This window comes from Ranitomeya variabilis, chromosome 1, assembly GCF_051348905.1.
Source record: "Ranitomeya variabilis isolate aRanVar5 chromosome 1, aRanVar5.hap1, whole genome shotgun sequence".
Classification (NCBI taxonomy): Eukaryota; Metazoa; Chordata; class Amphibia; order Anura; family Dendrobatidae; genus Ranitomeya; species Ranitomeya variabilis.
In genome coordinates this window covers 294,363,857-294,390,178 of record NC_135232.1, presented here as the reverse complement: position 1 = coordinate 294,390,178, position 26,322 = coordinate 294,363,857, and the positions used below count along the sequence as shown (strand labels likewise).

Sequence of the window (26,322 nt, the reverse complement as noted above, 5' to 3'; positions counted from 1 at the left end):
GTCTGTTACCCTGGTTACACATATGTGTCCTTAGGAACGGTGTACACAAGATGTTTGGTAGAAAAGATATAAATAAAGAACTATTGCAAATATGGATGTTAAAGTTCATATACCCTTTAACTTGTCTTATTTAGATCTGATCATCCTAAGAATAGCATGGATGTTTTGAATTACAGAATCTATGGCTGTTATTAATTTCCTTAATGCATTTACGATTACTATATTTGCTCAGTAATTTTATGATCTCAATGCATGACTTATGAAGCTCATAAAAGCGCATAGAAGTCTATCCTTATCGTCTGAAGTAAAATGCTGAATTTGGTTGATGGAAGTGAACAAAAGACTATACAGCAAGAGTAAGAAGATGAAAATGTAGAGATCTTGGCCTTCAACTATATTTCTTACTCTAAAACTAGAAATGTTTCAGAAAAGACAGTTTTTAAAATTTGTTCAACACCCAAATGATCAAATATCCAGATGTGGGTGCCACAAGGTTCTGGATTGATAAAGAGATTAAAAACTCCCTACAAGCTAGGAGGGTTAATCTGAGGCCATGTAAGCAAGATCTGCTCTTCCAAGGTTAAAGTTTATGATAAAATTACAGATACAATATATAATATATAAACTGATACAAAATTACAAGGAGACAGAAAAGGAATGAAACTCACATTGTCATTATGCAGCTGGAAATTTACCTCTTAATTCATAATAGTAAAAATGTCAGATTTTGTGGTTAAGATCTATGTTCCCATGCATAGCAGAAGCTATGTAACATTTTAATATTTATGACAATATTGAGCAGCCTCATTGATAACCCAACCACATGCGCAATGTCTTTCAGTTCCCCTTCAGCTGTATGAATCATAGCACAGAGCAAAGGAAGGAGTGCAGAATGGAGAGATTTCTGGACATGTTGTCTTATGATCCATTATTGCATATATTTTCATGCATTAGCGCAGTAAATTTAAAATATAGTTCTTTCAGTTGAATCTCAAGATATATAGTGTTTATCGAAAACTTTCAAATATATGGCCCTACCATGGAAAGCAAATATTATTATATTACATTGGATATCATGGCTGTAGCTGCTGAAAATAGCATTTGTTTGATTTTCAGAATTAGGACTCTTGCACTTGGCTTCATTACAAAGCTATAAACCGCTGTTCATAACCTGTGAAAAGTACATACTGTACTCTCGTGTCTCACATTTTATATAGCAGCACATTAAGTTTGTCTAGGGCATAAAACAGTTTTGTATATGAGGGTCTTTCAGCTCTCCTGACATGTCTCTTGTAGCAAATACTTGTATTCTCTATTGAATAAAGTTGAAGATTACATTTTCTAAGCTGTGCTTGTCCTCTGTTACTCTTCCCAGAAATATATCAATAGACAACTGAGTATTACCAATCTGTTTTTTTTTTAATTAGGGGTATCCCTTCACTTCTATCCAATTGTTAGCAGTTATATTTATGACAACCGAAACAGTAGGCATTATTTTTCTTATATATGTTATTACGCAACTCAAGAATATTATATTACTTTCTTGATTGTTCTGACTATCTGGTTCAATTTCCTAGAGATACTCATTGATTTTATTATTCTGATATCTGACACTCATATTGTCAAATATATGAAATAATATTATCCTTTGATTTTTGTAGATGATAACATCAAACAAAATCCCATTCCTACTATTACGTTGGAATTGCTCCCTTTGGAACTTGTCAGCAACAGAATCGGCAAGGAAAATTCTAACCTCAAGGACACAGGATCACAAAGTGCCCCTCATTCAGGAGAAGAACTTTTTGATTCAGATCCAGAAAGAGAAGGATTGTTCCGAAGGGAGGTATCACAAGCTCCAAGCTCCACTCCAGACTTTACAGATAATCAAACATTGCCAACTAGGAAAAAACCTCCATCCTTAAAGCAGCTAAACATTGCAAGAAAGCGCTTGAGGCCACAAGTTATGCCAACTGTCTCCGAAAGACTAGTAGAGCTTCTCCCTAGTATGTCATCATCATCATTACTGTCATCCTTGGAAAAGTCCCCTGTATTAAAGGACTTCTCTTCTGAAACCAGAGAGGTAAAGGAACACATCCCAGAATTTCCTTTGTGGATAAACAGAAGACGACATACTGGATTCATCCCTCAAATACCTTTCCAGTTGACTCCCTACACAGCACAGCCTCACAATCCGGATTCTGTAAAGTTGTCTTCACCTGACATAAACACTTCACTACAAGCGGATGAACCCTATAAGACACATTATAGGGACAGTGATATGGTTGCAGATGAAAGTCAAGATACAACCACATCTACTATAATAACCACGACAGTGATCACGACTGAACAAAGTCCAGGTATACCATATTCATTCCTGGTGATAGCACTGTTAACTACTCATTGTAGTATTCCTGTTTTTCATTCTGTAGTCTGTGACAGAAAGAGGCCGTTTGATACTTGCAGGATAAATGTATGATTTTGGGCATATAACCACTGGGTCTTACTCCAGTTACAAGAACGAGAATCCCAAAGCATGCAGGTAGTGAGCAAATGCGAGTGCCACTCCATTCACTATATTTAGATGTGGTGGTTGCAAATTTTTACTTCTATTTCATTCATATGGATCTCTTTGGGACCTTGGTCCTATGATTGGTTATGGTCTCCATTGCTCAACCCACAAAAATAATACAATTCTATTCTATTCTATGGGTAAGGGAGAAATGCTTTTTATGGAAAAAAAACATTTAACATAAATTTAACATAAATTATATTAAGTGACTAGACCCTTAAAACATAAAACTACGGTGAATAGTAGAAGAAAAGTTAAGGAAAACTTAATTTAAATACTTTTTTTTAATTATAATTGTAATTTATATTTTTTGTTTCACAAATTAACTGTATAATGTAATGAACTATAACTATACATTTCAAGAGAAGTCATTGCAGTACCATATTCTGCATTTTCTCATCTTTTATCATTATTATCCAAAAGAATAATAATGAAATCTCTATTACTATATCTGTAGTAAATCCTTTCAAGTTAATTATTCAGTTATTATAATAGAGAATGACTTGGCAATTAGGATAATTAATATCTTGTAAGGTATGTCATACAGTTTTACATTGCTGGTTAAATGTGAATTCATCTCAATGTAATAAACCTTATACCTGCCCATTAATTTTTAACAGCCTCTCCATTGACATGAGCTCAGAGATCGCTAAGAAAATAAGCAAAATGGCCTCTTCTATCTCATGATTCATGAGGATCATAGGTTTTACCTTTGGACATGTAGTTATGATATAATAGAAGATTGTTAGAACTGGAGGAAAATATTGAGATTTTTTTTAATTCACTGTGAAATATTTTTTTATATACGGTATACTTCTACTCTGTGTTCTTCTTGCTAACAAGGGTTTGTATGTAGTTCAATGCAGTGTGAACTTCTTGGAACCAGAAGGATACATTGATTCAACAGATTACCCTCCACTTCCTTACAAGAATTACCTGGAATGTGCCTACAATATCACAGTCTACATGGGTTATGGAGTGGAGCTACAGGTAAGAACCTGATTTTGTTGCTTGCAAGTTAATATAGGCAAAGATGTCTTGAAAATGTATAACAATATGTAAAATATTTAGTATTGAGAGTCCTCAGTGATTGTCGCATGGATTTATGTCTATTTACATCAATTAAGGAATTTGCTCCTCAGACCGTATGGGGACATCACAACACAGAACCAGACCCCAATCAGAGGACAGTAAAACATTCACACTCCTTATCTATGAACTGTTCCAATATTTATGGACACAACTGTTTATCACTCTCACATAATGGAAGCTCTGCTTCACGTCACCTGTCTTATCTATGGCATTATTTCTGGGCTGCATTGTGCATAAATATGTGATTCTTCAGAATTTGTATTAGTCTAGGCCTGATGAAGGGACCTAAGTAGTCTCGAAAGTTTGCAATTTGTTACCATCTTTTCAGTTAGCCATTAAAAGGTATCAACCACTGAGGACTCTCAATTCTAAATATTTTTATATCTACTGGCTAACACGGTACCAAGATATATATCTTTCAAAGTAAATATATATGGATTTTCAAAGTAAACAGTGTCCTTATCAGGTCTAAGAGATCTATGTCATAAAGTATGTAGTTCGTGTTATGAAACCTGGTGAGATATCTGCTATAAAAACAACACTATGTGTTTCTTCAAAAATCAGTAATTATTTTGTGTGACACAAATGTAATAATGGGGAAAGCCTGTCATCACTGAATACAGATTGTACCTCAGAATTGAGAATTTTGATAATGACTAGTGTTGAGCATTCCGATACCGCAAGTATCGGGTATCGGCCGATATTTGCTGTATCGGAATTCCGATACCGGTATTCCGATACTTTTGTGGTATCGGGTATCGGTATCGAAACAACATTTTAAAATGCGCGCGTCTCCTGCCTCCCGTGACGTCACGGCTTGTGATTGGTTGCGTCGCCCATGTGACCGCGACGCAACCAATCACAACGCCGGAACGTAATTTTAAAATCCTGAAGGACCTGAAATTACGTCACGGCTTGCTGTGATTGGTTGCGTCCCGGCCACATGGGCGGCGCGCGACCAATCACAAGCCGGGACTTCGCGTAAGGAAGTTAAAGCGCGAATTTTAAACAAACAACGCTGCCGGTTCCCTCGGTAAGGTGCAGGCTGCGTCGGAGAGGTGAGTATAGCAATATTTTTTATTTTAATTCTTTATTTTACACATTAATATGGTTCCCAGGGCCTGAAGGAGAGTTTCCTCTCCTTCAGACCCTGGGAACCATCAGGGATACCGTCCGATACATGAGTCCCATTGACTTGTATTGGTATCGGGTATCGGTATCGGATTGGATCCGATACTTTGCCGGTATCGGCCGATACTTTCCGATACCGATACTTTCAAGTATCGGACGGTATCGCTCAACACTAATCATGACATCAATTCTGGAAGAGAAAGAAGCAGATTTCTCTGATAAGATATATTTGGTCATTTTCATATGTACTATTAATTTATGAAATAAAATTAAACTTTAAGTTCATGGAGGGTACTGGTTCTCTTTGAGGTAGGGAATCAAGCTGGTGTGGCTGGTGTTACAGGAATTTTTTCCTAGCATAAGTTAGTAATTGACGTATAGGTTAGCTATCTATATGTGACACTAAAGAGACAGTTTTCTTTCTTATGGAAGAGAGCGAAGGAAAGATCAAAATCCCTTTCTGATCATTGTTTTGTTTTTTTTTTGTTTTTTTGCTTTACTTTTACTTAAAGGGAAGGTGCCATCAAAAAAAATATTTTTTCAGCAATTGAAAAGATGTAATTAATTAATGTTTACATTTTCTTACAAAATATTATCATTTGTTTATAATTTAGTAAAATATGAAAAATAATTTGAAAAAGTTTGGCTTTTCCACTTTTAAATACTAGGGGAAGCAGCTACTGAAATTGGACAAAAACCTAGTGTACAACTAGCTCACATTACAGCACTGCAGTAATTATGGGCGGAGTCTCCTGACGTGTGTGATGTCTCCTCTCCTCCCCTCCTGGGTGTTTGCTAAGGGATAAGAGTGGATGATATTCAGGAACCCGGTGAGCAGCCATTTTGTTGGTGATTGCAAAGTTATACTGATGAGTAGACAGTCACCGAGGATGGCAGGCAGCAAGGATTCTGGAAGATATATGGTGGAGGGAGCAGGGTGACAGCAGCACAGATTATTTCAGGAGAGCAGTGTGCTGGTGTATGGAGGCACCATGTTCAGTGAGCGGAGCAGCCAGGGATTGTACATAGAGCGCTGTCTTTTATACACATGGATAGACCGTCTGCTTGTCTGCTCCACAGAAATCCAGGAAACATTTCTGCTGATTGATGGCCTGTTCTGATCCAGACATTGCATGTTAAGACCCCATTCTGCTCCTCAGATCCTGTCTTCTCCATCCTGTCCTGGCGATGTGTGAAAGCGAGGCGACAGGCGCAGTCCGGGGTGATGCTGGGGAGAAATGTAGCCATATAGTAACAATAAAAATGAGACGCCTCTCTTCAGCTGCCTCACCAGACCACCCCTGACTGCACCCAACTGGAGGTCATGCTGCCCCCTCTATTACCCCAGACCCGTGTGCAGGTGCTCAGCCAAAACCACCCTAGATTGGGTCCCCTTTATGAAGATAATACTGCCATAGTGTTCTCACATAATACTGCCATACAGATCACACATAATACTGTTATATATTTCTCACAAAGTACCAACATATAGATCACACATAATACCGCCATACAGATTACACATAATACTGTCCTATAGTTCTCACATAATACCGACATATAGATCACACATAATACCGCCATACAAATCACACATAATACTGTCCTATAGTTCTCACATACCATCATCTAGATCGCAAATAACGACGCCATAGTGTTCTCACATAATACCGACATATAGATCACACAATACCGCCATATAGATCACATATAATACCGTCAAATAGATGACACAATATACAGTCAAATAGTTCTCACATACTACCACCATATTGATCACACATAATGCCGCCATAGTGTACTCACATACCACCATACACTTCTCACATAATACCGCCATATAGTTCTCACATAATGCCGCCACATAGATCACACATAATACTGCCACATACGTCTCACATAATACCGCCATATAGATCACACACAATTCCACCATATAATTCTCACATAATACTGCCACATAAATCACACATAATTCCACAAAATAGTTCTCATATAATACCATCATATAGCTTTTACATCATTCCACAATACTGATCAAACATAATACCACCATACAGATCACATGTAATACCGTCATATAGATCACACATAATGCTACAATACAGCATGACTCCCACAGCTCCTGTTATCGCACGCACTGAGCTGTGTGTGCAATAGGGAAAGACATGCAGGGGGGAGAGGAGTGCATAGGAGAGGATTAGACACATGGCTCAACAGACAGTATCACCCAGTATAGGATTAGATACACGGCTCAGCACAGTATCACACAGGATAGGATTAGATACATGGCTCAGCAGTCAGTACCACATAGGAGAGGATTAGATACACAGCTCAAGAGACAGTATCACACAGTATAGGATTAGATACATGAGTCAGCAGTCAGTATCACACAGGAGAGGATTAGATACACAGCTCAAGAGACAGTATCACACAGTATAGGATTAGATACATGGCTCAGCAGTCAGTATCACACAGGAGAGGATTAGATACACGGGTCAGCAGACAGTATCACACAGGAGAGGATTAGATACATGGGTCAGCAGTCAGTATCATACAGGAGAGGATTAGATACACGGGTCAGCAGTCAGTATCACATAGGAGAGGATTAGATACACAGCTCAAGAGACAGTATCACACAGTATAGGATTAGATACATGGCTCAGCAGTCAGTATCACACAGGAGAGGATTAGATACACAGCTAAGCAGTCAGTATCACACTGGAGAGGATTATATACACGGGTCAGCAGACAGTATCACACAGGAGAGGATTAGATACACGGGTCAGCAGACAGTATCACACAGGAGAGGATTAGATACATGGGTCAGCAGTCAGTATCACACAGTATAGGATTAGATACATGGGTCAGAAGTCAGTATCACACAGTATAGAATTAGATACACGGTCTGATGTCCTGATGAGGAGCTGCAGTGAGAGGCAGGGCGGGAGCAGCACAGAGCCTCCCCCTCCCCCTCTGCTACCTCTCTGCAGCTCCTGATTAGAGGACATCAGACCGCAGCACTCCTTCACCCTCTCTAGCGATTCTAGAGATTACAGCCAGCTCACCCGCAGCATAGAAGAAGACAGGGAATGGCCGCTGCTGACAGTGTGAAGGGGAGACAGATGGAGCTGCCCCTCCAACAGCACAGCTCTCACGTGGACCTTACAGATACTCCAGAAAGATGGCGCCGATCTCCTGCCTCTGCTGTGATGTGGACGGCCCAGGGGGCATGGCCTGATCACAGCAGGGAGCAGATCAATGTAAAGTATAGGGTCGGATGCCGACCACAGATGTCTATGCCCAGGGCTGCCGTATTTGCAGAGTGTAAGGGTCCTGCAAAGCAAAATGGCGGCACCCAGTGGCTGAAAAAATAATTAATAATAAAAAAGATATTAAAGTTAAACAAATTAATTTTAAATTTATATAAACAATAATTTTTAATACACAAAAAAAATTGCGGCACCTTCCCTTTAAGATAATATTAAATAAGACAAGATCTATTGAAATCACTATCAAGATCTGACAATTCTGTGTGCACTACCAGAAGCGAGTCTCTCGGTCTACAACAGTCACAGTGCCAACATTCATTGTGACAGGGTGTAGCGGGAGACTTCACATTCCATGGTAGGTTTGACATTGTTATGTGCACACTTTATAGAATAGGACTGACCTGCGTATGGAAAAAGAAAGCACAAGAATAATAACAGAAAAGATCAATAAAGCTTTCCCGTATAGAATTTGATTGTGGATGCACAATATAGGAATGATATGCTAATAACAAGAAGATGCAGCAATGACTTATATTACACTAGAGCCCAATGAATCTTCTTTCTTAAATGGTCTATACTTTTTCAAGATACTATGGGAATTGGAAGTGACAGCTCGAATGAAGTACAGAGAGTTAGTCAAGCTTTCATCATTTTCATTCCAGCTCTTAGTACCGTATTTTCCGGCGTACAAGACGACTTTTTAACCCCTGAAAATCTTCTTAAAAGTCGGGGGTCGTCTTGTACGCCGGGAATCGCCTTGTACGCCGGGTGTATATGGTGGGTGGGGGGGGGAGTGATCCTGATGACGACGAGGGGGCGTCTCACAGGAAAGTGAGTATCCCCCATTACCTTATCATAGCGCTGCAGCGTGGGGTCTCTGTGCTGGGAGCGGCGGCTGCTGTGCTGTGCTGTGCTGTGCTGTGGCGGCTCCTCTTCTGCAGTGTGGGGCCTCTGGTGCTGTGGGGCGGTGGCAGCGGTGGCGTATCTTCATGCAGTCGGGGCTCCTCCGGCATCTCAAAGCCTAGAAGCCCCGCCGGCAACTCCATCGGTGTAATGCGCTGGCCTCCGGGAAAATGGCCGCTGCTTAGATTCAGATCTCGTGTCCCGAGATTTCGGGACGAGATCTGAATCTGAGCATGCACAGCCCCCAGCGGCCGGGCCACCGCATCGCACCTATTGAGCTGCCTCCGGGAAAATGGCCGCTGCTCAGATTCAGATCTCGTCTCCCGAGATCTCGGGACGAGATCTGAATCTGAGCAGCGGCCATTTTCCCGGAGGCCACCTGACCGCATTGTACCGATGGAGTTGCCGGCGGGGCTTCCAGGCTGAGATGCCGGAGGAGCCCCGACTGCATGAAGATACGCCGCCGCCACTGCCCCACAGCACCAGAGGCCCCACACTGCAGAAGAGGAGCCGCCACAGCACAGCAGCCGCCGCTCCCAGCACAGAGACCCCACGCTGCAGCGCTATGATAAGGTAATGGGGGATACTCACTTTCCTGTGAGACGCCCCCTCGTCCTCATCAGGATCACTCCCCCCCCCCCCAAAAGGCACATATTCACCGGCCCTATAAGACGACATACGGTGTATAAGAGACCCCCAACTTTTAAGAAGATTTTATTTTTTAACTGGTAAAGTTGGGGGGTCGTCTTATACGCCCAGTCGTCTTATACGCCGGAAAATACGGTACTTCATTTTAATTAATGAGCTCCCACCACTGATTGGCAGCTTTCTGCCTATGCACAGTGTATATTGAGAACTATATGGCAGCAGGTTTATTAGTATAATCTGTGATATAACAATGGTTTTATTGAAACTACACCCCAGCAACCTGGTAAGTGACACATCCCTGGAATCAGAGTCAAAATCCTGATGATAGATTCCCTTTACAAAAATAGTACAAATTTCATTTCCTTTTTGCCCCTTGTTTGGTAAATCTTAGCCATCACCATTTTTAGGATACATTCTAGCTACTCCTTAAAAAAATAATTGAAGCTGTTATGTGAACCTAAAATTTAGACACAAACGAATACATTTAACCTAACTTATTGGGTGTTATAGCAGATGCTTGCACATGAGAATAGCACAACAATTGAAGCAAAGGGCTTGTCTGATGTGTCACAGACCAAATGTGTAAGCATGCCATAATGCTAGTTAAGAGTTTATTCAGGACAAGGTTGTTATTACAATTACTATAAACGTAATTCATTTTGAGAAATGCCCTCAAATCTTCTGCTAATTCTGAAATTATCCTATTCTTATATCCATATTTGTTCACGCAATGAGGTCTCATACATGTCTTGTTTCTGAGGTTTATCAACAAATTTGGCCAATATTACACTAAACCCAAATAATAATGGAAAATTCGTATGTCCTGTATATAAACAAAAATCAGACAAAAGCCAGGATAGTGTTAACAGTTGCTGAAGTGAATAAAGAATAGGCTAAGTTGTGATTTTTCTCAGTCTTGTATTAGGTGTTGTTTCTGATGCTCTCATCATTTAAAGATCTATTAATAAAGTCTTTTCGTAAAGCCGGTTTCACACAGTTTTGAAACACAGACTATGCTCGGATCGGAGTACCTGACCCAACCACCGGGCCGCCTGACCTGAGAATATATATGCTTATGAGGCAGTTAACTCAGGTAAGGAGACCTTGCAGTTGAGATGGATATTCTGGTCTGAGCACAATCTGTGAGTCTACATGTACTCGGAACAAGACTAAAGAGACCCTGTGACTTGTCCATAATAATATGTTGTATCATAAAGACGTTGGCCAACATAGCCTACAGGTCCTTCTCAAAAAATTAGCATATAGTGTTAAATTCCATTATTTACCATAATGTAATGATTACAATTAAACTTTCATATATTATAGATTCATTATCCACCAACTGAAATTTGTCAGGTCTTTTATTGTTTTAATACTGATGATTTTGGCATACAACTCCTGATAACCCAAAAAACCTGTCTCAATAAATTAGCATATTTCACCCGTCCAATCAAATAAAAGTGTTTTTTAATAACAAACAAAAAAACCATCAAATAATAATGTTCAGTTATGCACTCAATACTTGGTCGGGAATCCTTTGGCAGAAATGACTGCTTCAATGCGGCGTGGCATGGAGGCAATCAGCCTGTGACACTGCTGAGATGTTATGGAGGCCCAGGATGCTTCAATAGCGGCCTTAAGCTCATCCAGAGTGTTGGGTCTTGCGTCTCTCAACTTTCTCTTCACAATATCCCACAGATTCTCTATGGGGTTCAGGTCAGGAGAGTTGGCAGGCCAATTGAGCACAGTAATACCATGGTCAGTAAACCATTTATCAGTGGTTTTGGCACTGTGAGCAGGTGCCAGGTCGTGCTGAAAAATGAAATCTTCATCTCCATAAAGCATTTCAGCCGATGGAAGCATGAAGTGCTCCAAAATCTCCTGATAGCTAGCTGCATTGACCCTGCCCTTGATGAAACACAGTGGACCAACACCAGCAGCTGACATGGCACCCCACACCATCACTGACTGTGGGTACTTGACACTGGACTTCAGGCATTTTGGCATTTCCTTCTCCCCAGTCTTCCTCCAGACTCTGGCACCTTGATTTCCGAATGACATGCAAAATTTGCTTTCATCAGAAAAAAGTACTTGGGACCACTTAGCAACAGTCCAGTGCTGGTTCAAAAGTGGCTTTACCTGGGGAATGCGGCACCTGTAGCCCATTTCCTGCACACGCCTGTGCACGGTGGCTCTGGATGTTTCCACACCAGACTCAGTCCACTGCTTCCTCAGGTTCCCCAAGGTCTGGAATATGTCCTTCTCCGCAATCTTCCTCAGGGTCCGGTCACCTCTTCTCGTTGTACAGCGTTTTCTGCCACATTGTTTCCTTCCAACAGACTTACCATTGAGGTGCCTTGATACAGCACTCTGGGAACAGCCTATTTGTTGAGAAATTTCTTTCTGGGTCTTACCCTCTTGCTTGAGGGTGTCAATGATGGCCTTCTTGACATCTGTCAGGTCGCTAGTCTTACCCATGATGGAGGTTTTGAGTAATGAACCAGGCAGGGAGTTTTTAAAAGCCTCAGGTATCTTTTGCATGTGTTTAGAGTTAATTAGTTGATTCAGAAGATTAGGGTAATAGGTCGTTTAGAGAACCTTTTCTTGATATGCTAATTTATTGAGACAGGTTTTTTGGGTTATCAGGAGTTGTATGCCAAAATCATCAGTATTAAAACAATAAAAGACCTGACAAATTTCAGTTGGTGGATAATGAATCTATAATATATGAAAGTTTAATTGTAATCATTACATTATGGTAAATAATGAAATTTAACACTATATGCTAATTTTTTGAGAAGGACCTGTATGTACAATATTCCACAAAATGACAAAGTTGGCAGCAAGATAAAAGTGTGAAAAAAGACACATTTTTCTTGGAACTTAGTACTTGGAACTAAGATCCCATGTGCTTGATGGAGTTTATCACTTTTAATTCTTAAATGGAACTTCTCAGGAACTTTAGGGTCATCAAACTGCTACAAATTGTTGGGTTGAGTAGTAAAAAACAAATTTGAACAAAACTTTTTGACCGCAAATGGATATTCAATTGTTAAGAAAATTAACCTTGACTTTGAATGTCTGTGTAATAAAATAATTTGTATCTAGTGCACCATTTCTCCGATTCTATTTTATTGATATCAGTTGTGCCCATGGAGTTTGCTCTAGTCTGGAGATCCTAAAGTTTCTGACCCTTTAGTTATTTGCCCCTTATATAAAAAGTGAATTTTTTCAAACATAATTATAGAGCGTTCATACCCATACACACAGCACTAAATATATGGTGTCCTAACAAGGTCTAGATTAATGAACCACAGTTCATTCAAATGCTTTAACACCTTTTGAACATAAGTACTTTTTAATGAGGCAAGTGGTAACTCAATTAATTAATGCTATGACAATGATGGATTCTGAAGAGCAAATACCTATATTATTGATTTCCAGTAGTCTTAAAAGGTTTGTCCCATTAGTGGGCATCCATACATAACTGTTCAAATGGATGATCAACCATGCAATACATTACTAGTTAGCATCAGCTCTCTAAGAGCAGAAGTTGTTCTTTCCATTGGCTCTACACTAGTTGAAAGAACTGTAACCCCTTCTATAATGCCTATATGCCCTATAGTGCCTCTTCTATATAGTAGTAATCTGATTCTGATACAAGTGATGACTGGCAGGATTTTCCTTGTAGTCTTTGAACTTTTAAAATATAAAAGTCATAAGGTAAAAAATAAAATTTAGTACGGCTCTAGATTATTAAATCTCCAAGAAATGTAATAGAATGTTTGGCAATGTTGGACTACGACTTCTTCAAGTTCACTCCAAGCTGTTATGCTGAATCTTACATATATTGCATATATTATGCTTGAAAAATATGTATTTTCTATATCTGAAAGCCAAAAATAAACAGATATTTCTTTAAATAATAAAAATTGAGAAATAATACCATTCCTATTTTTTTTATTATTAAACGTAAAAAAAAATTAAATAATGGGATTTTATGATGAATAAAGTGTATGCAAATTAACCAAGTTTCCCCAGAGATTTCGCATGAACTTGTGAGTGAGAGAAAATCCCAGTATGCCACTGGAAACCTCCCATAATATTTCCATGGTATGCATTGACTTTTCCCCAGCTCCCTGGCTCCTGAATGTCTCTGTTTATTGCCTTGAATTTCCATGGTATGCATTGACTTTTCCCCAGCTCTCCCTGGCTCCTGAATGTCTCTGTTTATTGCCTTGAATTTTCTATGCCTTCCCTGGATCTGAGTGTCTTGGTGCAGCACATATAATCCTTTTTTAGTACGCTTTCTTACCTATCAGCTTGTTTCCATGACCTGTTTCATGTCTCTCATTATGTTATTCTGGCATCTCTTTGAGTGGTCAGTCTAACCCCTCCCTCTCTTTATGACCTCTGCTTAACTCTCTACATCTGGTCTCCCATACCCAGCCACCTCCTCATTCACACCTGATTGTCGTTAACTGGGGATATATTCACATGCAGGCGTCTGCTACAGACACAGTCTGCTGCATTTCATCTTTTAACTTCCATCTTTTAAATTACATCTTTTTAATTATGAATTTGAATTCGACTGGAATTGACTGGAAGGTAACAGAACACCAAACCACTGCAATGTTTTGGTTTCTTTTCTCATTCACCCCCATACTACTTTCCTTTTTACAATCTCCTGCAATCCCTCCACCTTGTAAGGAACTAGTCATTTTTTCCTTCATCCTCCCCAGCCATCTCACCTTATCCTCAGAACTGTTCCTCCACACACAATCCTTTTTCTCCAGACACACAGAGCCACATCATGTCCTATCCTGCTCCCACCTTCTAACGCTCTGTCTGCTACTCCTCATTGCCGGTGATGTATCCCAAAATCCCGACCCACCTCAACACATCCCCACGCTCATTTCTAACCCCCTACCTCGATCCTCCGCACGTTTTCCCAACCATGACAACCTCATACCCATTCATCCAGCCCCCACTCCCCCGGTCCCCTTACCTGGAGCACTATGGAACGCACGCTCTGTCTGCAACAAACTGCCATTTATCCATGACCTCTTCATCACCAACAAACTCTCCTTCCTTGGCATCACGGAAACCTGGCTCACCCCCTCTGACTCAGCCTCTCCAGCTGCGCTTTCCTACAGCGGTCTCCACCTCTCTCACACCTCTCGCTCCACCAACAAACGTGGTGGAGGAGTTGGCTTGCTCCTGTCCGACACCTGCTCCTTCACTCCAATCCCGCTACCACCCTCCGCTACTATTCCCCCTCCAACCTCCAGCTGGCTGTCATCTACCGCCCCCCAGAACTAGCCATCTCCAACTTTCTCGCCCACTTCACCACATGGCTACTTCATTTCCTCTCTGTTGACATCCCCACTATCATCATGGGTGATTTCAACATCCCGATTAACACTTCCACCTCAGCTGCCTCTAAACTTTTATCACTGACTGCCTCCTTTGGCCTCACTCAATGGTCCTCTGAGGCCACTCACAAAGATGGCCACACGATGGACCTCGTCTTCACCTGCCTCTGCTCCCTTACTAATCTCACTAACTCACCCCTCCCCCTGTCTGACCACAACCTACTGACATTCTCTTCCCTCTCCTCTCCTAGTGTGCAACCCCCACTCCACGAACTCCCTCGCAGAAATCTCAAACATCTCAACTTACAATCACTCTCTGAGTCCCTTCTCCCTCTTACCGACATAGCCTCCCTTCATGACACAGATGCTGCTGCTTTTTATAATGCCACAATAACAGCAACACTCAATTCAGCCGCCCCGCTCATGCATAGCAAAACTCGTACAGTCAACAGGCAGCCCTGGCTGACCAGCCTGACTAAAGAACTGAGACGGGCTTCCAGGATCGCTGAGCGGAGATGGAAGCGATCCCGCTCTGCTGACCACTTCACCGCATACAAGCAGTCCCTCGCCAGCTTCAAGTCCGCGCTCACTGCCACAAAACAAACTTACTTCTCATCTCTCATATTCTCCCTGTCTCACAACCCTAAACAGCTTTTCAACACTTTCAGTTCTCTACTGCGTCCCCCTGCACCCCCTCCCTCCCCTTTCATTTCTGCTGAAGACTTTGCCTCTTTCTTTAAACAGAAGATCGATACGATCAGAGAAAGCTTTGGCCCACAGCGCCCACTGCCCCTCTTAGCTGCTCACCCCTGCTCCTCCAAAACCAGCTTCTCCACCATGACAGAAGATCAGCTCTCCACCCTCCTGTCAAGATCACACCTCACCACCTGCACGCTCGACCCGCTCCCATCCCACCTCATCCCTAACCTTTCCACGGTCTTCATCCCAACCCTAACGCACCTCTTCAACCTCTCACTCACAACAGGTGTCTTCCCCTCATCCTTCAAACATGCCAAGCTCACACCCATCCTCAAAAAGCCCTCCCTTGACCCATCCTCTGTGTCTAGCTATCGCTCGATATCTCTTCTTACTTATGCCTCCAAATTGCTGGAGCAACACATCCATCTTGAACTGTCCTTTCACCTCTCCTCCTGCTCCCTCTTTGATCGATTACAATCTGGCTTCCGTTCCCATCACTCAACTGAAACTGCCCTAACTAAAGTCACCAATGATCTACTTACTGCCAGGAACAAGCGACACTACTCTGTCCTCCTTCTCCTGGACCTGTCTTCTGCCTTTGACACTGTGGACCACTCCCTTCTGCTACAGATCCTCTCATCTCTTGGCATCACAGACTTGGCCCTTTCCTGGATCTCATCATATCTGACAGATTGGACATTCAGTGTCTCCCTCCGCCACACCACCTCCTCACCTCGCCCCTTGTCAGTCGGTGTTCCTCAAGGCTCTGTTCTAGGACCCCTACTCTTCTCCATCTACACCTTCGGTCTGGGACAGCTCATAGAATCCCACGGTATGCAGTACCATCTCTATGCTGATGACACGCAGATCTACCTATCCGGACCTGACCTCACCTCCTTACTTACCAAAATCCCGCACTGTCTGCTATTTCAGCCTTCTTTTCTGCTCGCTTCCTACAACTGAACATGGACAAAACAGAATTCATCATCTTTCCCCCATCTCACTCTACCCCTCCACCAGACCTATCCATCAATGTCAATGGCTGCTCACTTTCCCCAGTCCCACACGCCCGGTGCCTCGGGGTGATCCTCGACTCTGCCCTCTCTTTCAAGCCACATATTCAAGCCCTTGCCTCCTCCTGCCGCCTCAAACTCAAAAACATTTCCCGGATCCGCGCATTCCTTGACCGTGACACCACAAAAACACTAGTGCATGCCCTTATCATCTCCCACCTCGACTACTGCAACCTCCTACTCTCTGGACTCCCCTCTAGCACTCTGGCACCACTCCAATCCATCCTACACTCTGCTGCTCGACTAATCTACCTGTCTCCCCGCTATTCCCCAGCCTCTCCCCTATGCCAAGCCCTTCACTGGCTTCCTATCGCCCAGAGACTCCAGTTCAAAACCCTCACAATGACCTACAAAGCCATCCACAACCTATCTCCTCCATACATCTGTGACATGATCTCCCGGTACCTACCAACACGCAACCTCCGATCCTCTCAAGACCTCCTTCTCTACTCCCCTCTCATCTCTTCTTCCCAAAACCGCATCCAAGACTTCTCCCGTGCTTCCCCCATACTCTGGAACTCTCTACCCCAGCACATCAGACTCTCGCCTACCATAGAAACTTTCAAAAAGAACCTGAAGACTCACCTCTTCCGACAAGCCTACAGCCTGCAGTGATCCTGAACCTACTGAACCGCCGCACAACTAGCTCTGCCCTCTCCTAGTGTATCATCACCCATCCCCTGCAGACTGTGAGCCCTCGCGGGCAGGGTCCTCCCTCCTTATGTACCCGTGTGCCTTGTTTTTGCTCATATTTAATGTATTTGTCTATATTTGCCCCGTATTTCACATGTAAAGCGCCATGGAATAAATGGCGCTATAAAAATGAATAATAATAATAATAATACTTGCTGGTAGCGTAGAGAGTCAAAGCTATTATCTGCAAGGAGTTTGTATATTCTCCCCGTGTTTGCATGGGTTTCATTCTGGTTCTCCGGTTTCCTCCCACACTCCAAAAACATACTGCTAGGGAACTTAGATTGTGAACTCCAGTGGGGACAGTAATGATAATGTCTGTAAAGCGCTGCGGAGTATGATAGCGCTATATAAGCAATGCATAATAAATAAGTAGTCACTGTGATGTTCAGTATCATGATGTGTACTACCCTGAACATGGACCAAATAAAGCTAAGGAGATAGTAGTGTCAGGAGATTAGAAAGAAAATGATAGACAAACACGTTAAAGGTAAAGCAGCTTGATGTTCATCTTACTACAGTTTTACATATTGTACAGAACTTTAAGGTCTATGGGACTGTAGTCAACCTCTCTGGATGTGGCAACAATAGGAAAATTGATTGACTAATTGAAGACACAGATAATACGAATGGTAACCAAAGAGCCCACACCCACTTCAAAAGAGTTTAGAGGTGAACTCCATGCTCAAGGTACATCAGTGTCAGATTACACCATCCACCACTTTTTGGCCAAAGTGGACTTTATGGAAGACAACTATGGAGGATACCACTGTTGAAAGCGAATCATAGAAACACGAGATTGTAGTTTTTCCAAAATTCATGCTGACAAACCACAAAGCTTCTAGGACAATTTCCTTTAGACAGATGAGACAAAACTGGAGCTTTTTGGAAAGTCAAGTCAGCTCTACGTTCACAGATTCAAAAATGAAGCATACAAAGAAAAGAATATTGTACCTCCTGTGAAAGAAACACAAAGGAAGCTCGGTAATGTTTTGGAGCTGTTTTGATGCATCTGGCACAGTGTGTCATGAATCTGTGCAGAGTACTATGAAATTTCAAGACCATCAAGACATTCTGGGAGAAATGTGCTGCCCATCATCTAAAAGCTTGGTCTGAGCTGCAAGTCATGAGTCCTTCAACAGGAAAATGACCCAAAACACACAGCTAAAAATATTTAAGAATGGTTAAGAGCAAAGCATTGGACTGTTCTGAAGTGGCCTTCTGTGAGCCCTGACCTAAATCCTGTCTGTCATAGGGAGAACACCAGTACCTGCAAACCCTAACTACTGAGAGCTCTGGCACATAATGCAAATACCCAATTGCAGAAAATATAGAAAAAGATAGGAAAAATTGCCAGCTCTCTTAAGTGTTTGGAGATTATATTCATTTTACTTTAAAAAGTATCTAAAATATATATTTTTGTAATATTTTGAATATAAAATATATAAAACCCTTATCATAGGCTAAGAAACTACATTTATCCCTATCATAACCTAATAATATGTATTTAACTATAAAATAACATTTAAATCCAGTCTAAGACAAATAACCATTAGATATGGATAGTGAAAAGTAAAAGAGTATAAATGGCGAGGCCTTCACAACTACAAATAATTTATATAATCCAGTCAACTGGTATTGTGATCTAATATTGATTCTGCAAATTTGTAAACTACACTGCAGAGATGTAATTAAATGATGTATGACTTTTCCATATGAGTTTTCCACAGAGAGTTAAATGTACTCTGTTAGTTTAAATCCAATATTGCTTGATGTGCAGAAAAATGTAAGAATGCTTACATAAACTTACATGTTAATAGTTAATAATATTTTTATCAATTAACAACCAAAAAAAGTGAATGAACAAAAGAGAAGTCAAAATCAAATCAGTATTAGGTCTGACCACTCTTTGCCTTCAAAACAGCATCCAAGCATCAATTCTTCTAGGTAACATTACAGACTTTTTTTTTAAGGAACTCGGCAGGGAGGTTTTTCAAAACAGTTGGTAGAACTAACCACAGACGTTCTAATGTTAGCTTGCATCATGACTGCAGTAAGATTGGGCAAGATTTGCTTGCCTGTATCTGATGTCACAATTCCCATCCCCTTGTAGGTGATGAAGTTTAGGATCACTGTTGGTGACTGCAATGTGATACTGAGACATGGATCGTGTCACAGAAGACTGCTGTTGGGTCGAATTCTGTTTTCTTTCACCCCTGAAGCAAAAATTGAAATATTGCCCCTTCCTCGTGGTCCAATACAAACATGCAGTGAATAAACGCAATTCCTCCATTTTTTTAATGGGGAGAAGGTCGATTACAACATTCATTGTGTGATAAAAAAAAATACTCTGTAACATGATTCTCCAAGTCAGTATGATTACAGTAATCGGTATAATTATGGCAACATCAAACTTGTATTGATTTTTTTTTAAATTTAATGTTGGTTTGTGAGACCATTTTCTGAGACCGTCAGGTGGAGATATGTTAGGGTTTGGCTCAACCTACAGTAGTGAACTTGGCCTTCCGGAGGGCTGCTAAGGCAGCCACAAGCACAGGAAATACGGGCAAACGCCAACCACAGTCTTCTAACGCATTGGTCTGTCATATCTACAGTGTGCAATTGTTTTTCTTTGAAACTACAAATACAAATTGCAGATCCCAGTAGGTGAAGAAAAAAATAATTGAAAACAATGTTAATACAGTAAATTTTATTTTGTTTTAAAAATACATTTTTATATAGTAATAGTTGTTTAAAAATGGTAACGTATTCCCTTTAATAAATACAGACTTTTTGATGCAAATTTTGGAATTTATTAGATGGGAAATTCACAATAAATCACATGATGTTATGTATAATTAAACCTTCATCAGAAACTGAATTTGAATTAGAAACAATAGCATGTAAGAATATATATTCAGAGTGTGTAAAGATTACAGAAAATACATAGTATACAATAATAAGCGCTTACCGTATTTGTTTGTTATTGTGTCATTCCATACTGGTTATTCATTTATTGATATATACCTTGAATACTAAAGCCCCAAGGTTTACCCAAGTACGGTATCTACTTATTTATTTATCTTTGAATAGGATAGCGCGATGACCTACACTTTTACTAATAATTAACTCCTTCATACCGAAGTCTGTTTCACCTTCCTGACCAGGCAATTTTTTTTCAATTCTGACAAGTGTCAATTTATGAGCTAATAACTCTGGAACGCTTCAACAGATTCAACTGATTCTGAGATTGTTTTCTCATAACATATTGTACTTCATGATAGTGGTAAAATTTCTTAGATTAGACTTGCAATTATTTGTAAAAAAATTTTGTGAAAATTTGGAAAATTTTGCAATTATTTAACTTTGAATTCTTATGCCCTTAACCCCTTAGTGACAGAACCAATTTGTAGCTTAATGACGAGGCCAATTTTTACAATTCTGACCACTGTCACTTTATGAGGTTATAACTCTGGAACCCTTTAACGGATCCCGCTGATTCTGAGAGTTTTTTCGAGACATATTGTACTTTATGATAGAGGTAAAATTTCTTCAATATTACTATTGTTTATTTATAAAAAAAAAATGGAAATATGGCAAAACATTTTAAAATTTTGTAATTTTCAAATTTTATTTTTATGCCCTTAAATCAGGGAGATGTGTCACACAAAATAGTTAATAAATAACATTTCCCACATGGCTACTTTACATCAGCACAATTTTGGAAATAACAACATTTTTTTTTGTTAGTTGTAAGGGTTAAAAGTTGACCAGCGATTTCTAATTTTTACAACAAAATTTACAAAACCATTTTTTTAGGGACCATCTCACATTTAAAGTCACTTTGAGGGGTGTACATGACAGAAAATACCCAAAAGTGACACCATTCTAAAAACTGCACCCCTCAAGGAGATCAAAACCACATTCAAGAAGTTTATTAACCCTTTAGGTGCTTCACAGGAACTGAAGCAACAAGGAAGAAAAAAAACATTTAACTTTTTTTTTACACACATTTTAATTCAGAACCATTTTTTTTTATTATTTTCACAAGTGTAAAAAGAGAAAATTAACCACGAAATTTGTTGGGCAGTTTCTCCGGAATATGCCGATACCCCATATGTGGGGGTAAACCACTGTTTGGGCGCATGGCAGAGCTTGGAAGGAAAGGAGCGCCATTTCACTTTTTCAATGCAGAATTGGCTGGAATTGAGATTGGATGCCATGTCGTGTTTGGAGAGACCCTGATGTGCCTAAACAGTAGAAACCCCCCACAAGTGACACTATTTTGGAAACTAGACCCCTTAAGAAACTTATCTAGATGTGTGGTGACTTGAACACGTTGAACCCCAAAAGTGCTTCTCAGAAGTTTATAACGTAGAGCCGTGAAAATAAAAAATCATATTTTTTCCACAAAAATTATCTTTATGCCTCCAAATTTTTATTTTCACAAGGGTAATAGGAGAAATTAGACCCCAAAGTTGTTGTGCAATTTGTCCCGAGTATGCCCATACCCCATATGTGGGGTTAACTACTGTTTGGGCGCACAGCAGAGCTTGAAAGGGAAGGAGAAACGTTTGACTTTTTCAATGCAGAACTGGCTGGAATGGAGATCGGACGCTGTTAGGAGTCGAGTTCCCGCCGCTGGACAGGGGGAATCTCAAACCTTGTCTGCTGCGGTCTCTCATTCTGCATCAGCCGCAGAGGAGCCTGCTCAGCAGAGACGTTGGTCCCAGCGTCTTGCTCAGTCTGGTTCTGTGCAAAAGGTTACTGCTGCCTTTCAAGACTCTGCCATTGTAGCCTGTACTGATCAGTGGCAAGCAGACATCTCTGGGACTAAGTCCTGCTTTTCCCCTTCTGAGCATGCCCAAAGGAAGACCTCTCAGTGGAGGTCTGGGGTCACATGCTCAGGTACTTCAGTAGCTCCTATTGGTCCTCCAGGAAGGTCCTGAAGTTGCTCAGTTACTGTAGCAGTTCTCATTGGTCTTCTAGGAAGGTCTTGAACTTGCTGCAGCTATAAAAGGCTTGCATGGCCGCACGGCCATGCGCTAGTATACATTTGTTTATGTGTGTGTGTTGTGAGTGAAAGTCGCTCTTTAATCATCCCCTCCCTTGTGTTTGAATGCTCGTGTAAGGAGGATGATTGTAATCTAGCGCCCGACTTTACCAACATAAAACACAAACAGCGTCTATTGCTGTGACCGCCAGTGCGGCGCCGTGCACTATCACTGCGCTTTCCAAACCCAAGTCTGAGTGGTTAGTGGCGTCTATCAGTGTGGCACCGCATGCACTCTCATGCTACTTTATTATTATTTCCGTAACGTGCGGTACTGCGGCCCTGTGACGCAACAGGGTTCGCTTCTTTCACACAGGGTGAAGCTAACCCGTGTGTATATCCTCATTGTACCGCCATATAGTCCATCATTGCTTAGCAGCAGGTTCCATCTCTGCACGGTGGACCCCGGGCTGCGAACGCACCTTATTCCTTTTCCCTAATTATTTTGTGCATTCCGCTAGCCTTAACAGATGCCATGTCACATTTGAAGAGCCCCTGATGTGCCTAAACAGTGGAAACCCCCCACAAGTCACACCATTTTGGAAACTAGAAACCTTAAGTAACTTATGTAGATGTGTAGTGAGCACTTTGAACCCCCAAGTGCTTCACAGAAGTTTATAACGTAGAGCCATGACAATAAAAAAATCATATTTTTTCAACAAAAATGATTTTTTAACCCCAAATTTTTACTTTCACAAGAGTAACTGGAAAAATTGGACCAAAAAATTTGTTCTGCAATTTGTTATGAGTACTCTGATACCCCATATGTGGGGGGACCACTGTTTGGGTGCATGGCAGAGCTCGGAAGGGTAGGAGCGCCGTTTTGGAATGCAGACTTTGATATAATGGTCTGCAGGCATCATGTTGCATTTGCAGACCCCTGATGTGCCTAAACAGTAGAACCCCCCACATGTGACCTCATTTTGGAAACTAGACCCCCAAAGGAACTTATCTAGATGTGTTATGTGAACTTTGAACCCCCAAATCTATCACTAAAGTTTGTAACGCAGAGCCGTGAAAATAAAAAAATCATTTTTTTTCCAAAAAAATGATTTTTAGTCCGCAATTTTTTTATTTTCCCAAGGGTAACAGGAGAAATTGGACCCCAAAAGTTGTTGTACAATTTGTCCTGAGTATGCTGATGCCCCATATGTTGGGGTAAACTACTGTTTGGGCACACGGCAGAGCTCCGAAGGGAGGGAGCACCATTTGACCTTTTGAATGCAAAATTGGCTGAAATCAGTGATGGCACCATGTCATGCTTGGAGACCCCTGATGTACTTAAACAATGCAAACCTCCCAATTCTAGCTCCAACCCTAACCCCAACACACCCCTAACCCTAATCCCAACCCTAACAATAACCCTAATCACAACCCTAAACCCAACACACCCCTAACCCTAATCCCAACCATAACCCTAATCACAACCCTAACCCTAACACACCCTTAACCCTAATCCCAACTCTAATCATAACCCTAACCACAATCCTAACCCCAACTCACCCCTAACCCTAATCCCAACCATAACCCTAACCCTAACCACAAACCTAACCCTAATCCCAATACTAACCCTAACCCTAATCTCAACCCTAACCCTAATCTCAACCCTAACCCTAATCCCAACCCTAACTCTAATCCAAACCCTAATCCTAAACCCAGCCCTAACCCTAATCCTAACCCTAATCCCAACCATAACCCTAATCCCAACCCTAACACTAATCCCAACCCTAACCCTAACGCTAATCCCAACCCTAACCCTAGCTTTAGCCCCAACCCTAACCCTAAGTTTAGCCCAACTCACTTTAACCCAACTCTAACCCTAATGGGAAAATTGAAATAAATATATTTATTTATTATTTTTACTTAACTAAGGGGGTGATAAATGGGGGGTTTATTTACTATTTTTCTTAGGATCTATCACAGTGACCAAAATGAACCAATAGGAAAAATCTCCGTATTGTTGCCAGGTACCTGGCCGGCAGATCTTGGTGGGCACACATTGTATGTGCCCGTCATTTTCTCCTGGAAGAAGAAGCCGGAGGCACGAGGGACTTCAGGGGGCCATGGAGTGACAGCAGAGGTATTGGGGGGATCGTGGACAGCGGCGCTGTTGTTTAAGTACCCTTGACTACCGCCGTTAAAAGGCGTATCGGCGGTTGTTAAGGGTTTAAATAAGAGAGTTATATCACACAAAATACATAAATAACATTTACCACATATCTATTTTACATCAGCACAATTTTGGAAGCATTTTTTTGTTAGGAAGTTATAAGGGTTAAAAGTTGACTAGTGATTTCTCATTTTTATAACAAAATTTACTAAACCAATTTTTTTAGGGATCACATCACATTTTAAGTGCCAAAAAATACCCCAAAGTGACACCATTCTAAAAACTGCACCTTTCAAGGTGCTCGAAACCACATTCAAGAAGTTTATTAATCATTCACATGCTTCATAGGAAATGAAGCAAAGTAGAAGGAAAACTTTTTAGTCACAAAAATGATCTTTTCAGCCCAAATTTTTTAGTTTACGCCAATACCCCATATGTGGGGGAAATCCACCATTTGGGCTCACAGAAGGGCTCGGAAGGAGCACCGTTTGACTTTTTGAACTCAAAATTGGCTCGAATTGAGAGCAGACACCATGACGCTTTCAAAGAACCCCTGATTTGCCTAAACAGTGTAAACCCCCATAAGTGACCTCATTTTAGAAACTAGAGCACTTTGAACCCTCAGGTGCTTTACAGAAGTTTAAAACATAGAGCCGTGAAAATAAAAAAAAAACATATTTTTTCTTCAAAAATTATCTTATAGCCCGATATTTTTGTTTCCCTAAGGGTAACAGGAGAAAAGGGCCTCAAAAGTTGTGCAATTTCTCCTCAGTACGCCAATACCCTTTTCCTGTGCTCTGTACTCTACCTATAAAACTCTGTACAATTTTTTTTCTCTAAAACAAAATCAGACATCACTAAATACTGTGATGTCTGCTACTCTAACACTCTACCTATGAAACTACACTGTACTAACTACTATTATGTTTTGTTTTCTTAGGCTACTTTCACACTAGCGTTGTTGGCTGTACATCGCAATGGGTCGTTTAGGAGAAAAAACGCATCCTGCAAAGTTGTCTGCAGGATGCGTTTTTTCCCCATAGACTAACATGAACGACGCATTGTGACGTATAGCCACACGTCGCAACCATTGTGTGTCGGTTGCGTCGTATTTTGGCGGACCGTCGGCACAAAAAAACATTACATGTAACGTTTTTGTGCGTCGAGTCCACCATTTTCGACCGCGCATGCACGGCCGAAATTCCGCCCCCTCCTCCCCGGACCTTACAATGGGGCAGCGGAAGCGTCGTAAGACTGCTTCCGCTGCCCACGTCGGGCATTATTTTCACAATGCGCTTCGGCACGTCGGGCCGACGCATAGCGATGGCCAAGTGCCGACGCTAGTGTGAAAGCAGCCTTAATCCCAGGGGTGTCTCACAACTGCTCTGCATGCCAACTCTGAGGTAAAGATGGCATGCAGAGGTGGGATCGCTGCTTTAGGTTAACCACTTTGGTGCAGATTGGCCAGAAACTGTTCAGCCAATCAGCGCCAGAGGGGTTAATCAGATGAGGTGATGTTGCAATCATCCCACCCATTGTGACGACTGTGATTTGTGCTGTGCATTGTGATGGCTGTGATTGGTGCATGCTTTCCCCCATTCTTTATAGTTGGGATGGTGTTTTGGGGGTTTTAGTCATCCTTCTTTTTCCAAACATGGAGAGTGGAGTTGATACCAAAAGTTTTATTTTGGTCTCATCTGA

The 26,322-nt window shown here is 41.2% G+C and overlaps 1 protein-coding gene across 2 annotated transcripts in view; it reads left to right on the top strand.

Moving 5' to 3' along the window:
- SEZ6L (seizure related 6 homolog like) overlaps window positions 1-26,322 on the top strand; it is a 926,161-nt gene that overhangs the window by 527,873 nt on the left and 371,966 nt on the right. For both annotated transcript variants that reach the window (XM_077295464.1, XM_077295454.1), the window contains 2 exons: window positions 1,662-2,360; window positions 3,429-3,562. In XM_077295464.1, coding sequence (XP_077151579.1) covers window positions 1,662-2,360; window positions 3,429-3,562 — 833 coding nt within the window. The remainder of the gene's footprint in view (window positions 1-1,661; window positions 2,361-3,428; window positions 3,563-26,322) is intronic.